Source organism: Lagopus muta, chromosome 30 (genome assembly GCF_023343835.1).
Source record: "Lagopus muta isolate bLagMut1 chromosome 30, bLagMut1 primary, whole genome shotgun sequence".
Taxonomy (NCBI): domain Eukaryota; kingdom Metazoa; phylum Chordata; class Aves; order Galliformes; family Phasianidae; genus Lagopus; species Lagopus muta.
In genome coordinates, this window is record NC_064462.1 from 1,513,120 (window position 1) to 1,530,048 (window position 16,929).

Here is a 16,929-nt window from a genome sequence, read left to right on the forward strand (position 1 = left end):
GCAATGATGTTTAGCAGGGATCCGTATGTTTAGTGAAACGTCAGGAAGATTTGTGGACCTGAAGTACTCAGCCAGTGAGGACCAGAGGAGGAAGAGGTAATCAGCAGGTAACAGGGCATAAAGGTCACGATGCTGTTTTCTGCGTGAGCTTCTGCTTGCTGTACCAGAGATACCATGCTGAGAAGTGATTTGGATATTTCCAACTCCTCTTTTGGATATTTCCAACTCCTCTTTTGGATATTTCCAACTCCTCTGTTCTCTTCGTGTTCTCTTCCATCTCATTTATCACATTTAGCGTGCGTCCTGGTGACGGTCTGTACTCTCCATCACCTCCTCGTAGGTCCTGGCAGGCTGCAATGAGATCCCCTTCTGCTTTCCCTTCTCCAGGTGGACAAATCCATCTCCCTCAGCCTCTCCTCAGGACAGCTGATGAGCTCCAGCCCTGACTCTCTTGATCCTTCTCGCACCCCCTCTGTCTTGCTGACATCACTCCTGTGTTGGGGATATGAAATCTGAAGGCAGCACTGTAGATAATGCCTCCCCTCCATCTTCTGGCCACGGTCTTCACTCATGGGTTGAGACAAGGATATGGAGATCTTCATAATTACTATCACAAGTAAGACAGAATTTGGGGCAGATGAATGTAATTACTGCCAATTAATGAGCACGCAGACCAGTGAGGCACATTGCTGGCCTCCCCAGACTGGCAGCCCAGATTATTGCCCACCAAGACCTTCTCCACAGGGCAGCTCTCAGCCTGGCAGCCCCAGCCTATGCCACGGTCAGAAATAAGAGTCTTGCTGTACAAACATTTGCATTTGTCCTCATGGCCTTTCAGTGCGTTCTGTCATCTTCCTTAAACCCTCTTCCCAAGCACTGAGGCCTGGAGTCCCTTTCAGTAAAGACTCAGGCAGCAAAACCATTCAGTCCCTCAGCTCTATCTGTACCTGCTGTCATTAAACCAGACTCTCCACTCAGCGTCAGCACAGCATGGCTTTAAATCAGCCCTGGTCTCCAATGTAGCAACCAAAACTCTTCTTTTTCCTCTCGATTTTCTTGCTCTGCTAAAACCATGCACCCACCACAAAGGCGACTGAAATAAATTCAATCTTTAGAGCCTGTCCTTGCTGACACCTCCTGGCAACCGCTTTGTGGGTCTGTGCCTACAAGAGCCCAGCCCTACTGCTGCCCACATGGCAGCACAGCCATGCTGTGAAAGCACCACATGTTCTCCCATGACAAGAATGATGACATCCTCAGTGTCTGCATCCCGTTATCTTTACTGACAGTATGGAAAGAGGGATTGACTGTTCCGTCAGTAAGTTTGCAGATGAAACCAAGTTGGGAAGAAGGACTGATCTGCCTGAAGATAGAAAGGCCTTACAGAGGGATCTGGACAGGCTAGATCAGTGGATTGAGTCTAACAGTATGACCTTTACCAAGTGTCGGGTCCTGCACTGTGGTCACAACAATCCCATGCATCATTACAGGCTTTGGGGCAGAGGAAAGCTGCAGGGAGGAAAAGGATCTGGAAATGTTAACTGACAGCTGACTGAATATGAGCCAGTACTGTGCCAAGTGCCCAAGAAGGCCAATGGCATCCTGGCTTCTATCAGAAATAGAGCAGTCAGCAGGACCAGGGGGATGATGTGCTCAGCACTGGTATTGTCACACCTTGAGCACTGCGTGCAGTTTTGAGCCCCTCGCTACAAGAAAGGCATAGAAAGGCATTGTCTGGACACCCTAGAGCGTGTCCAGAGAAGTGCAACAAAGATGGGAAGGGTCTGGAACAGAAATTTTACAGGGAGCAGCTGAGGGAACTGGGTTGTTTAATATGGAGGAGGCTCAGGAGGACCGCATCACTCTGCTCAACTGCCTGAAAGGAGGTTGTACCAAGGTGGGAGTCGCCTATTTCCTCAGGTAACGGCGAAGAGCTGGAAGTCATGGCTTTATGTTGTGCCAGGGGAGCTTCATGTTGGATATTAGGAAAAAAAAAAGTCACAGAAAGAGTGGAGAGGCATTGGAACAGGCTGCCTAGGGCAGCGGTGAGGTCACCATTCCAGGAGGTTTTCAAGGGATGTGTAGATGTGACACTTAGCAGCATGGCTCAGGAAGCACGGTGCTGGTTGGACTAGATCTTGGTTATCGTTTCCAACCTTAATGATTCCACGGTTATAATACTCAAAGAGCACAGCTGTAGGCGCGGGCGGATGGGGAAGATGCTTCCGACACACGCGGGGACTTGCGGCCGCGCTCCGATGCTTTTTGACCCCGCGGAGCCGCCGTAGTCGGTTGCGGTGCGCGTACACGGAAGCTTCCGGCCGTGCTCCGATGCTTTTGTCCCCGCGGAGCCGCCGTAGTCGATTGCGGTGCGCATACACGGAAACTTCCGGCCGCGCTCCGATACTTTTTGACCCCGCGGAGCCGCCGTAGTCGGTTGCGGTGCGCGTACACGGAAACTTCCGGCCGCGCTCCGATGCTTTTTGACCCCGCGGAGCCGCCGTAGTCGATTGCGGTGCGCGTACACAGAAGCTTCCGGCCGTGCTCCGATGCTTTTTGTCCCCGCGGAGCCGCCGTAGTCCGTTGCAGTGTGCGCGCACGGAAACTTCCGGCCGTGCTCCGATGCTTTTTGTCCCCGCGGAGCCGCCGTAGTCGGTTGCGGTGCGCGTACACGGAAACTTCCGGCCGCGCTCCGATGCTTTTTGTCCCCGCGGAGCCGCCGTGGTCGGTCGCTGTGCGCGTGTGCAGACTCGACATGGAGTCGGAGGGTCCCTCTGAGCCGGGTTTCGTCGGGATCCGCTTCTGCCAGGAGTGGTGAGGGAGGCGGGACGCGGCGGGAGCGGGGCCGGGACCGAGGCCAGGACCGAGCCCGGCCCCGGCCCCGCGCTGATTCGCGTCTCTTTAGCAACAACATGCTGTACCCCAAGGAGGACAAGGAGAGCCGTGTGCTGCTTTACGCGGTGAGGCCCCGCGGCTCGGGTCCCCCCACGTTCCCCGCACACCCCGAGCCGCGTCCTTCAGAGCTGGGCCCGGGCCTTGACCCTCCCCACTCCCATCTCTGCCCCCAGTGCCGCAACTGCGACTACCAGCAGGAGGCCGACAGCAGCTGCATCTACGTCAACAAGATCACGCATGAAGTGGAGTGAGTGCGGACCCCCTTGGGACCCAACCCCGGCACCCCTTCCTCTGGATTCCAACCCACAGAGCCGTCCACTGCCATCCCTGCCATCCCCTCCTTCGTCCCCCCGACAAGACAGCCCCTCAGGTCCTCCCCTCGATCCTCCCACCTCGGCACATTGGCCGTCCCTGTTCTGGGTATCTGTGGAGGCTGGTGAACGGGGGGCTGCGATTTCAAAAGGACTGATGGGGGTTCTTAACGAGGGGGTAATTAAGTGAGGAAAGTGCTTGGGATGTGGCTCGGTAGTGAGAGGTAATAAGGCAGGCTGACTGGAGAGCAGTGGACAAAGTGGATCAGTTCATAGTAAGGATGATAAAGGAATGATTGGGTTAATAACAGTGATCAAGGTGTAAATGGGGAGTAATTAATAAGGATAGGTAATAAGGGAAGCTGACCAGAGGGCAATTAATGGAGAAAATTAATAGGGGATATATATTCATAGGCAGTTAATAAGAATCATAAAGGAACAGTTGGAATTGTTAATAAGGTTGATTGAGGAATAAATAGAGAGTAATTGATAAAGAGAAGGCAGTGAAGTGGAACAACTCAAGAGCAATTAATAAGAACATAACGAGGAAGATGACAGGGTCGTTAACTGTCTTGAGGCTCGTTAGGAGGTCGATTAACCATCTGGGTGTCTCCTCACAGTGAGCTCACGCAGATCATCGCTGATGTCTCCCAGGACCCTACGCTGCCGCGCACTGAGGACCATCCCTGCCAGAAGTGAGGAGGACCTGGGGATCCCTGGGGGGACCAGGAGCCCCTGCAGGGATGTGAGGGGCTCCCAGGGGGCCGAGAGATGCCCTCAGCCCTGCTGCTTTCCCCCTGGGCTCCAACTTTACCAGTGTCGGGGGCATGGTATCCCTGCCATGTTCCTGCTGCAGGGCTCTGCTATATCCTATCCATCACCAGTACCCTCCTCACAGCTCCTTGACTTCCCTATGGGGTTATTTAACATCCCCTCCTGTGGTTCCTGCCCCACGCAGGGGCTCCACGTCCCTGCTGTGTCACTGCTTTCCTTTCTCTCCCCCAGGTGTGGGCACAAGGAAGCTGTTTTCTTCCAGTCGCACAGTGCAAGAGCTGAGGTGAGGCACCACCCCCAGGTCCCCCAGCTGCTGTTGCCACCCTTCCCATCCCTCTCCTCTGACCCCCTGCTCTTCAGGATGCCATGAGGCTCTACTATGTCTGCACAGCCCCGCACTGTGGCCACCGCTGGACCGAGTGATGCCTGTGTCCCTGCTCTGCCTGTCACCCCCAAACAGCCAAATTTCTTCTCTGTACCTGCCGGAATGGCATTTACATGCAAAAAATGGTTGACTTGTGGCAGTGGGTCATGTTGGTGGCTCTGTGGGGTAGCATTGGATGGGAGGCAGCTCTGTGGGGCAGTGGGGAGGCTTTGGGATGACTGTCAAGGGGCTGGGTCCCTGCAGTAATGTCACGCTTTCAGCTACGGAGCCTCAGATGCCCTGCAGTGTCCCCAGGAGGCATCCCTTGTACCCCCACATGGGCCCTGAATTGCAGCCCTAGGATCTCCAGATGTCACCCCAGGTGCCCAAGAGGAGCCTCAAGTGCCCTCAACCAAGCTCTTGTCACCTCACTGCACCCCAGCTTCAGCTCCCACAGATGTCCTGAGCTCCACATTTCTCACTGTGGGTCCCGTGCTGCAGTCCTGGTGCTTTAAACAGCCCCACAGGGGCCAAAACTGCCTTGTGGGTCCTCCGACTCCTAGTGTACCACGTTACACACTCTGCATCCCTAGATTGCCTATTTGTGTGTCAAATCTCCTTTGCCCTGTCTCAGATTACTCCATCCAAGCACAAATTGCCCCAAGAGGTGTCAAATCTCCTTCACTGATACCCTGAGTTGGGCCCCAGATTGCAAACATCCCCACAGAGCCTCACATTGCAGCCTGGTGCAGCTGCAGCTGGTGGATGGTGCCAGCAGAGGCCCCAGGCCTCCTGGAGCCTGAGGTTGCTGTAAGTCTTGTTGGTGCTGAGGTTGCTGTAAGTCCTGTTGGTCCTGAGGTTGCTGTAAGTCTTGTTGGTCCCAGCCGTGTTGTTTGTTGGGTTTGGCCCAAATTAATGCCTGTGGGACAAAGGTTTTAAAGGTAATCTTTAGAGCTGACAGAGATGCCTCCTTCCATCCCTGCTCTTGTTGCTGCTGTTGAGCGTTGGCCTGCAGCAGGGCTGGGAGGGGACGCGTCTCAAGGCAATGGCAGCAGCTTTAGGGGGTCAGGGGGGTTCAGATCCATGAAGAAGCCATCAAACCTCGGTTAAAGGTCAGCAGCTGTTGGTGCTGTGATGGTTGGCTGATGGCAGAGCTGGGGAAGCGGCACAGGCAGCTGGGAGCCTTCGGAACCTCTGGGTTTGGAGCAGTTCTGGGCATCCAGCGCTGTGTCAAAGTGCCGCTTGTGGCACTTGTTCTGCTTGGGGGCTGTGATCAGAGCTGCTCTGCAGCCCCATAGTGCCCTATAGAGACACACAGTGCCCCATAGCGCCCTATAGAGACACACAGTGCCCCATAGCGCCCTATAGAGACACACAGTGCCCCATAGCGCCCTATAGAGACACACAGTGCCCCATAGCGCCCTATAGAGACACACAGTGCCCCATAGCGCCCTATAGAGACACACAGTGCCCCATAGCGCCCTATAGAGACACGCAGTGCCCCATAGCGCCCTATAGAGACACACAGTGCCCCATAGCGCCCTATAGACACACAGTGCCCCATAGCGCCCTATAGAGACACACAGTGCCCCATAGCGCCCTATAGAGACACACAGTGCCCCATAGCGCCCTATAGAGACACACAGTGCCCCATAGCGCCCTATAGAGACACACAGTGCCCCATAGCGCCCTATAGAGACACACAGTGCCCCATAGCGCCCTATAGAGACACACAGTGCCCCATAGTGCCCTATAGAGACACGCAGTGCCCCATAGTGCCCTATAGAGACACGCAGTGCTCCATAGTGCCCTATAGAGACACTCAGTGCCCCATAGCGCCCTATAGAGACACACAGTGCCCCATAGCGCCCTATAGAGACACGCAGTGCCCCATAGCGCCCTATAGAGACACGCAGTGCCCCATAGTGCCCTATAGAGACACACAGTGCCCCATAGCGCCCTATAGAGACACACAGTGCCCCATAGCGCCCTATAGAGACACACAGTGCCCCATAGCGCCCTATAGAGACACACAGTGCCCCATAGCGCCCTATAGAGACACACAGTGCCCCATAGCGCCCTATAGAGACACACAGTGCCCCATAGTGCCCTATAGAGACACGCAGTGCCCCATAGTGCCCTATAGAGACACGCAGTGCTCCATAGTGCCCTATAGAGACACACAGTGCCCCATAGCGCCCTATAGAGACACACAGTGCCCCATAGCGCCCTATAGAGACACGCAGTGCCCCATAGCGCCCTATAGAGACACGCAGTGCCCCATAGTGCCCTATAGAGACACACACTGCCCCATAGCGCCCTATAGAGACACACAGTGCCCCATAGCGCCCTATAGAGACACGCAGTGCCCCATAGCGCCCTATAGAGACACGCAGTGCCCCATAGTGCCCTATAGAGACACACAGTGCCCTATAGAGTGCCTGTCATGGGGCTGGGTCCCTGCAGTAATGTCACACTTTCAGCTACGGAGCCTCAGATGCCCTGCAGTGTCCCCAGGAGGCTTCCCTTGTACCCCCAGATGGGCCCTGAATTGCAGCCCTAGGATCTCAAATGTCACCCCAGGTGCCCAAGAGGAGCCTCAAGGGCCCTCAACCAAGCTCTTGTCACCTCACTGCACCCCAGCTTCAGCTCCCACAGATGTCCTGAGCTCCACATTTCTCACTGTGCGTCCTGTGCTGCAGTCCTGGTGCTTTAAACAGCCCCACAGGGGCCAAAACTGCCTTGTGGGTCCTCCGACTCCTAGTGTACCACGTTACACACTCTGCATCCCTAGATTGCCTATTTGTGTGTCAAATCTCCTTTGCCCTGTCTCAGATTACTCCATCAAAGCATAAATTGCCCCAAGGGGTATCAGATCTCCTTCACTGGTACCCTGAGTTGGGCCCCAGATTGCAAACATCCCCAGAGAGCCTCACATTGCAGCCTGGTGCAGCTGCAGCTGGTGGATGGTGCCAGCAGAGGCCCCAGGCATCCTGGAGCCTGAGGTTGCTGTAAGTCTTGTTGGTGCTGAGGTTGCTGTAAGTCCTGTTGGTGCTGAGGTTGCTGTAAGTCCTGTTGGTGCTGAGGTTGCTGTAAGTCTTGTTGGTCCTGAGGTTGCTGTAAGTCCTGTTGGTGCTGAGGTTGCTGTAAGTCTTGTTGGTGCTGAGGTTGCTGTAAGTCTTGTTGGTCCCAGCAGTGTTGTTTGTTGGGTTTGCCCCAAATTAATGCCTGTGGGACAAAGGTTTTGAAGGTAATCTTTAGACTTGACAGAGGTGCCTCCTTCCATCCCTGCTCTTGTTGCTGCTGTTGAGCGTTGGCCTGCAGCAGGGCTGGGAGGGGACGCGTCTCAAGGCAATGGCAGCAGCTTTAGGGGGTCAGGGGGGTTCAGATCCATGAAGAAGCCATCAAACCTCGGTTAAAGGTCAGCAGCTGTTGGTGCTGTGATGGTTGGCTGATGGCAGAGCTGGGGAAGCGGCACAGGCAGCTGGGAGCCTTCGGAACCTCTGGGTTTGGAGCAGTTCTGGGCATCCAGCGCTGTGTCAAAGTGCCGCTTGTGGCACTTGTTCTGCTTGGGGGCTGTGATCAGAGCTGCTCTGCAGCCCCATAGTGCCCTATAGAGACACACAGTGCCCCATAGCGCCCTATAGAGACACACAGTGCCCCATAGCGCCCTATAGAGACACACAGTGCCCCATAGCGCCCTATAGAGACACACAGTGCCCCATAGCGCCCTATAGAGACACACAGTGCCCCATAGCGCCCTATAGAGACACACAGTGCCCCATAGCGCCCTATAGAGACACGCAGTGCCCCATAGCGCCCTATAGAGACACACAGTGCCCCATAGCGCCCTATAGACACACAGTGCCCCATAGCGCCCTATAGAGACACACAGTGCCCCATAGCGCCCTATAGAGACACACAGTGCCCCATAGCGCCCTATAGAGACACACAGTGCCCCATAGCGCCCTATAGAGACACACAGTGCCCCATAGCGCCCTATAGAGACACACAGTGCCCCATAGCGCCCTATAGAGACACACAGTGCCCCATAGTGCCCTATAGAGACACGCAGTGCCCCATAGTGCCCTATAGAGACACGCAGTGCTCCATAGTGCCCTATAGAGACACACAGTGCCCCATAGCGCCCTATAGAGACACACAGTGCCCCATAGCGCCCTATAGAGACACGCAGTGCCCCATAGCGCCCTATAGAGACACGCAGTGCCCCATAGTGCCCTATAGAGACACACACTGCCCCATAGCGCCCTATAGAGACACACAGTGCCCCATAGTGCCCTATAGAGACACACAGTGCCCCATAGCGCCCTATAGAGACACACAGTGCCCCATAGCGCCCTATAGAGACACACAGTGCCCCATAGCGCCCTATAGAGACACACAGTGCCCATAGAGCCCTATAGAGACACACAGTGCCCCATAGCGCCCTATAGAGACACACAGTGCCCCATAGCGCCCTATAGAGACACACAGTGCCCCATAGCGCCCTATAGAGACACGCAGTGCCCCATAGCGCCCTACAGAGACACACAGTGCCCCATAGCGCCCTATAGAGACACGCAGTGCCCCATAGCGCCCTATAGAGACACACAGTGCCCCATAGAGACACACAGTGCCCCATAGCGCCCTATAGAGACACACAGTGCCCATAGCGCCCTATAGAGACACACAGTGCCCCATAGCGCCCTATAGAGACACACAGTGCCCCATAGCGCCCTATAGAGACACACAGTGCCCCATAGCGCCCTATAGAGACACACAGTGCCCCATAGTGCCCTATAGAGACACACAGTGCCCCATAGCGCCCTATAGAGACACACAGTGCCCCATAGCGCCCTATAGAGACACACAGTGCCCCATAGCGCCCTATAGAGACACACAGTGCCCCATAGCGCCCTATAGAGACACGCAGTGCCCCATAGCGCCCTATAGAGACACGCAGTGCCCCTAGAGCCCTATAGAGACACACAGTGCCCCATAGCGCCCTATAGGGACACTCAGTGCCCCATAGCGCCCTATAGAGACACACAGTGCCCCATAGCGCCCTATAGACACACAGTGCCCCATAGCGCCCTATAGACACACAGTGCCCCATAGCGCCCTATAGAGACACGCAGTGCCCCATAGCGCCCTATAGAGACACACAGTGCCCCATAGTGCCCTATAGAGACACGCAGTGCCCCATAGCGCCCTATAGAGACACACAGTGCCCCATAGCGCCCCATAGAGACACACAGTGCCCCATAGCGCCCTATAGAGACACACAGTGCCCCATAGCGCCCTATAGACACACAGTGCCCATAGAGCCCTATAGAGACACACAGTGCCCCATAGCGCCCTATAGAGACACACAGTGCCCCATAGCGCCCTATAGAGACACACAGTGCCCCACAGCGCCCTATAGAGACACATAGTGCCCCATAGCGCCCTATAGAGACACACAGTGCCCCACAGCGCCGTATAGAGACACACAGTGCCCCATAGCGCCCTATAGAGACACACAGTGCCCCATAGCGCCCTATAGAGACACACAGTGCCCCATAGTGCCCTATAGAGACACACAGTGCCCCATAGCGCCCTATAGAGACACACAGTGCCCCATAGCGCCCTATAGAGAAACGCAGTGCCCCATAGCGCCCTATAGAGACACATAGCGCCCCATAGCGCCCTATAGAGACACACAGTGCCCCATAGCGCCCTATAGAGACACACAGTGCCCCATAGCGCCCTATAGAGACACACAGTGCCCCATAGCGCCCTATAGAGACACACAGTGCCCCATAGCGCCCTATAGAGACACACAGTGCCCCGTAGCGCCCTATAGAGACACACAGTGCCCATAGAGCCCTATAGAGACACACAGTGCCCCATAGCGCCCCATAGCGCCCTATAGAGACACACAGTGCCCCATAGCGCCCTATAGAGACACACAGTGCCCCATAGCGCCCTATAGAGACACACAGTGCCCCATAGCGCCCTATAGAGACACACAGTGCCCCATAGCGCCCTATAGAGACACACAGTGCCCCATAGCGCCCTATAGAGACACGCAGTGCCCCATAGCGCCCCATAGTGCCCCATAGCGCCCTATAGAGACACACAGTGCCCCATAGCGCCCTATAGAGACACACAGTGCCCCATAGTGCCCCATAGCGCCCTATAGAGACACACAGTGCCCCATAGCGCCCTATAGAGACACACAGTGCCCCATAGTGCCCCATAGCGCCCTATAGAGACACACAGTGCCCCATAGCGCCCTATAGAGACACACAGTGCCCCATAGCGCCCTATAGAGACACACAGTGCCCCATAGTGCCCCATAGTGCCCTATAGAGACACACAGTGCCCCATAGCGCCCTATAGAGACACACAGTGCCCCATAGTGCCCCATAGTGCCCCATAGAGACACACAGTGCCCCATAGCGCCCTATAGAGACACTCAGTGCCCCATAGCGCCCTATAGACACACAGTGCCCCATAGCGCCCTATAGAGACACACAGTGCCCCATAGCGCCCCATAGAGACACACAGTGCCCCATAGCGCCCTATAGACACACAGTGCCCATAGAGCCCTATAGAGACACACAGTGCCCCATAGCGCCCTATAGAGACACGCAGTGCCCCATAGCGCCCTATAGAGACACACAGTGCCCCATAGTGCCCTATAGAGACACACAGTGCCCCATAGAGCCCTATAGAGACACACAGTGCCCCATAGAGCCCTATAGAGACACACAGTGCCCCATAGCGCCCTATAGAGACACACAGTGCCCCATAGCGCCCTATAGAGACACACAGTGCCCCATAGCGCCCCATAGCGCCCTATAGAGACACACAGTGCCCCATAGCGCCCTATAGAGACACACAGTGCCCCATAGCGCCCTATAGAGACACACAGTGCCCCATAGCGCCCTATAGAGACACACAGTGCCCCATAGTGCCCCATAGTGCCCTATAGAGACACACAGTGCCCCATAGCGCCCTATAGAGACACACAGTGCCCCATAGCGCCCTATAGAGACACACAGTGCCCCATAGCGCCCTATAGAGACACACAGTGCCCCATAGCGCCCTATAGAGACGCACAGTGCCCCATAGCGCCCTATAGAGACACACAGTGCCCCATAGTGCCCCATAGTGCCCTATAGAGACACACAGTGCCCCATAGCGCCCTATAGACACACAGTGCCCCATAGCGCCCTATAGAGACACACAGTGCCCCATAGCGCCCTATAGAGACACACAGTGCCCCATAGCGCCCTATAGAGACACACAGTGCCCCATAGCGCCCTATAGACACACAGTGCCCCATAGTGCCCTATAGACACACAGTGCCCCATAGCGCCCTATAGAGACACACAGTGCCCTATAGAGACACACAGTGCCCCATAGCGCCCTATAGAGACACACAGTGCCCCATAGCGCCCTATAGAGACACACAGTGCCCCATAGCGCCCTATAGAGACACGCAGTGCCCCATAGCGCCCTGTAGAGACACACAGTGCCCCATAGCGCCCCATAGCGCCCTATAGAGACACACAGTGCCCCATAGCGCCCCATAGAGACACACAGTGCCCCATAGCGCCCCATAGAGACACACAGTGCCCCATAGCGCCCTATAGAGACACACAGTGCCCCATAGCGCCCTATAGAGACACACAGTGCCCCATAGAGCCCTATAGAGACACACAGTGCCCCATAGCGCCATATAGAGACACACAGTGCCCCATAGAGCCCTATAGAGACACACAGTGCCCCATAGCGCCATATAGAGACACACAGTGCCCCATAGCGCCCTATAGAGACACACAGTGCCCCATAGCGCCCTATAGAGACACGCAGTGCCCCATAGCGCCCTATAGAGACACACACTGCCCCATAGCGCCCTATAGAGACACACAGTGCCCCATAGCGCCCTATAGAGACACACAGTGCCCCATAGCGCCCTATAGAGACACACAGTGCACCATAGCGCCCTATAGAGACACACACTGCCCCATAGCGCCCTATAGAGACACACAGTGCCCCATAGTGCCCTATAGAGACACACAGTGCCCCATAGCGCCCTATAGAGACACACAGTGCCCCATAGCGCCCTATAGAGACACACAGTGCCCCATAGTGCCCTATAGAGACACACAGTGCCCCATAGCGCCCTATAGAGACACGCAGTGCCCCATAGCGCCCTATAGAGACACGCAGTGCCCCATAGCGCCCCATAGAGACACACAGTGCCCCATAGCGCCCCATAGAGACACACAGTGCCCCATAGCGCCCTATAGAGACACACAGTGCCCCATAGCGCCCTATAGAGACGCCGAGTGCCCCACAGCGCCCTATAGAGACACACAGTGCCCCATAGCGCCCCATAGAGACACACAGTGCCCCATAGCGCCCCATAGAGACACACAGTGCCCCATAGCGCCCCGTAGAGACACACAGTGCCCCATAGCGCCCTATAGAGACACACAGTGACCCATAGCGCCCTATAAAGACACACAGTGCCCATAGAGCCCTATAGAGACACACAGTGCCCCATAGCGCCCTATAGAGACACACAGTGCCCCATAGCGCCCTATAGAGACACACAGTGCCCCATAGAGCCCTATAGAGACACACAGTGCCCCATAGCGCCATATAGAGACACACAGTGCCCCATAGCGCCCTATAGAGACACACAGTGCCCCATAGCGCCCTATAGAGACACACAGTGCCCCATAGTGCCCTATAGAGACACACAGTGCCCCATAGCGCCCTATAGAGACACACAGTGCCCCATAGTGCCCTATAGAGACACACAGTGCCCCATAGCGCCCTATAGAGACACACAGTGCCCCATAGCGCCCTATAGAGACACATAGTGCCCATAGAGCCCTATAGAGAAACGCAGTGCCCCATAGCGCCCTATAGAGACACATAGTGCCCCATAGCGCCCTATAGAGACACACAGTGCCCCATAGCGCCCTATAGAGACACATAGTGCCCCATAGCGCCCTATAGAGACACACAGTGCCCCATAGCGTCCTATAGAGACACGCAGTGCCCCATAGCGCCCTATAGAGACACGCAGTGCCCCATAGCGCCCTATAGAGACACACAGTGCCCCATAGCGCCCTATAGAGACACACAGTGCCCCATAGAGCCCTATAGAGACACAGTGCCCCATAGCGCCCTATAGAGACACTCAGTGCCCCATAGCGCCCTATAGAGACACACAGTGCCCCATAGAGCCCTATAGAGACACACAGTGCCCCATAGCGCCCTATAGAGACACACAGTGCCCCATAGCGCCCTATAGAGACACACAGTGCCCCATAGCGCCCTATAGAGACGCACAGTGCCCCATAGCGCCCTATAGAGACACACAGTGCCCCATAGCGCCCTATAGAGACACACAGTGCCCCATAGCGCCCCATAGCGCCCTATAGAGACACTCAGTGCCCCATAGCGCCCTATAGAGACACACAGTGCCCCATAGCGCCCTATAGAGACACACAGTGCCCCATAGCGCCCTATAGAGACACACAGTGCCCCATAGCGCCCTATAGAGACACACAGTGCCCCATAGCGCCCTATAGAGAAACGCAGTGCCCCATAGCGCCCTATAGAGACACATAGCGCCCCATAGCGCCCTATAGAGACACACAGTGCCCCATAGTGCCCTATAGAGACACACAGTGCCCCATAGCGCCCTATAGAGACACACAGTGCCCCATAGCGCCCTATAGAGACACACAGTGCCCCATAGCGCCCTATAGAGACACACAGTGCCCCATAGCGCCCTATAGAGACACACAGTGCCCCATAGTGCCCCATAGCGCCCTATAGAGACACACAGTGCCCCATAGCGCCCTATAGAGACACACAGTGCCCCATAGCGCCGTATAGAGACACACAGTGCCCCATAGCGCCCTATAGAGACACACAGTGCCCCATAGCGCCCTATAGAGACACACAGTGCCCCATAGTGCCCTATAGAGACACACAGTGCCCCATAGCGCCCTATAGAGACACACAGTGCCCCACAGCGCCCTATAGAGACACATAGTGCCCCATAGCGCCCTATAGAGACACACAGTGCCCCACAGCGCCGTATAGAGACACACAGTGCCCCATAGCGCCCTATAGAGACACACAGTGCCCCATAGCGCCCTATAGAGACACACAGTGCCCCATAGTGCCCTATAGAGACACACAGTGCCCCATAGCGCCCTATAGAGACACACAGTGCCCCATAGCGCCCTATAGAGACACACAGTGCCCCATAGCGCCCTATAGAGAAACGCAGTGCCCCATAGCGCCCTATAGAGACACATAGCGCCCCATAGCGCCCTATAGAGACACACAGTGCCCCATAGCGCCCTATAGAGACACACAGTGCCCCATAGCGCCCTATAGAGACACACAGTGCCCCATAGCGCCCTATAGAGACACACAGTGCCCCGTAGCGCCCTATAGAGACACACAGTGCCCATAGAGCCCTATAGAGACACACAGTGCCCCATAGCGCCCTATAGAGACACACAGTGCCCCATAGTGCCCTATAGAGACACACAGTGCCCCACAGCGCCGTATAGAGACACACAGTGCCCCATAGCGCCCTATAGAGACACACAGTGCCCCATAGAGCCCTATAGAGACACACAGTGCCCCATAGAGCCCTATAGAGACACACAGTGCCCCATAGCGCCCTATAGAGACACGCAGTGCCCCATAGCGCCCTATAGAGACACACAGTGCCCCATAGTGCCCTATAGAGACACACAGTGCCCCATAGAGCCCTATAGAGACACACAGTGCCCCATAGAGCCCTATAGAGACACACAGTGCCCCATAGCGCCCTATAGAGACACACAGTGCCCCACAGCGCCCTATAGAGACACACAGTGCCCCATAGCGCCCTATAGAGACACACAGTGCCCCATAGCGCCCCATAGCGCCCTATAGAGACACACAGTGCCCCATAGCGCCCTATAGAGACACACAGTGCCCCATAGCGCCCTATAGAGACACACAGTGCCCCATAGCGCCCTATAGAGACACACAGTGCCCCATAGCGCCCTATAGAGACACACAGTGCCCCATAGTGCCCCATAGTGCCCTATAGAGACACACAGTGCCCCATAGCGCCCTATAGAGACACACAGTGCCCCATAGCGCCCTATAGAGACACACAGTGCCCCATAGCGCCCTATAGAGACACACAGTGCCCCATAGCGCCCTATAGAGACACACAGTGCCCCATAGCGCCCTATAGAGACACACAGTGCCCCATAGCGCCCTATAGAGACACACAGTGCCCCATAGTGCCCCATAGTGCCCTATAGAGACACACAGTGCCCCATAGCGCCCTATAGACACACAGTGCCCCATAGCGCCCTATAGAGACACACAGTGCCCCATAGCGCCCTATAGAGACACACAGTGCCCCATAGCGCCCTATAGAGACACACAGTGCCCCATAGCGCCCTATAGACACACAGTGCCCCATAGTGCCCTATAGACACACAGTGCCCCATAGCGCCCTATAGAGACACACAGTGCCCTATAGAGACACACAGTGCCCCATAGCGCCCTATAGAGACACACAGTGCCCCATAGCGCCCTATAGAGACACGCAGTGCCCCATAGCGCCCTGTAGAGACACACAGTGCCCCATAGCGCCCCATAGCGCCCTATAGAGACACACAGTGCCCCATAGCGCCCCATAGAGACACACAGTGCCCCATAGCGCCCCATAGAGACACACAGTGCCCCATAGCGCCCTATAGAGACACGCAGTGCCCCATAGCGCCCTATAGAGACACACAGTGCCCCATAGCGCCCTATAGAGAAACACAGTGCCCCATAGCGCCCTATAGAGACACACAGTGCCCCATAGCGCCCTATAGAGACACACAGTGCCCCATAGCACCCTATAGAGACACACAGTGCCCCATAGAGCCCTATAGAGACACACAGTGCCCCATAGCGCCATATAGAGACACACAGTGCCCCATAGAGCCCTATAGAGACACACAGTGCCCCATAGCGCCATATAGAGACACACAGTGCCCCATAGCGCCCTATAGAGACACACAGTGCCCCATAGCGCCCCATAGAGACACACAGTGCCCCATAGCGCCCTATAGAGACACACACTGCCCCATAGCGCCCTATAGAGACACACAGTGCCCCATAGTGCCCTATAGAGACACACAGTGCCCCATAGCGCCCTATAGAGACACACAGTGCCCCATAGCGCCCTATAGAGACACACAGTGCCCCATAGTGCCCTATAGAGACACACAGTGCCCCATAGCGCCCTATAGAGACACGCAGTGCCCCATAGCGCCCTATAGAGACACGCAGTGCCCCATAGCGCCCCATAGAGACACACAGTGCCCCATAGCGCCCCATAGAGACACACAGTGCCCCATAGCGCCCTATAGAGACACACAGTGCCCCATAGCGCCCTATAGAGACGCCGAGTGCCCCATAGCGCCCTATAGAGACACACAGTGCCCCATAGCGCCCCATAGAGACACACAGTGCCCCATAGCGCCCCATAGAGACACACAGTGC

At 55.9% G+C, this 16,929-nt stretch overlaps 1 protein-coding gene across 1 annotated transcript; it reads left to right on the forward strand.

Moving 5' to 3' along the window:
* Positions 1–2,555: 2,555 nt before the first annotated feature.
* POLR2I (RNA polymerase II subunit I) lies at positions 2,556–4,501 on the forward strand. The gene is made up of 6 exons (XM_048929495.1): positions 2,556–2,814; positions 2,906–2,960; positions 3,069–3,142; positions 3,827–3,901; positions 4,212–4,263; positions 4,341–4,501. Exons 1-6 carry the CDS (start codon positions 2,696–2,698, stop codon positions 4,401–4,403), a joined length of 438 nt encoding a protein of 145 aa, XP_048785452.1. The 5' UTR covers positions 2,556–2,695; the 3' UTR covers positions 4,404–4,501.
* The last annotated feature ends 12,428 nt before the right edge of the window (positions 4,502–16,929 follow it).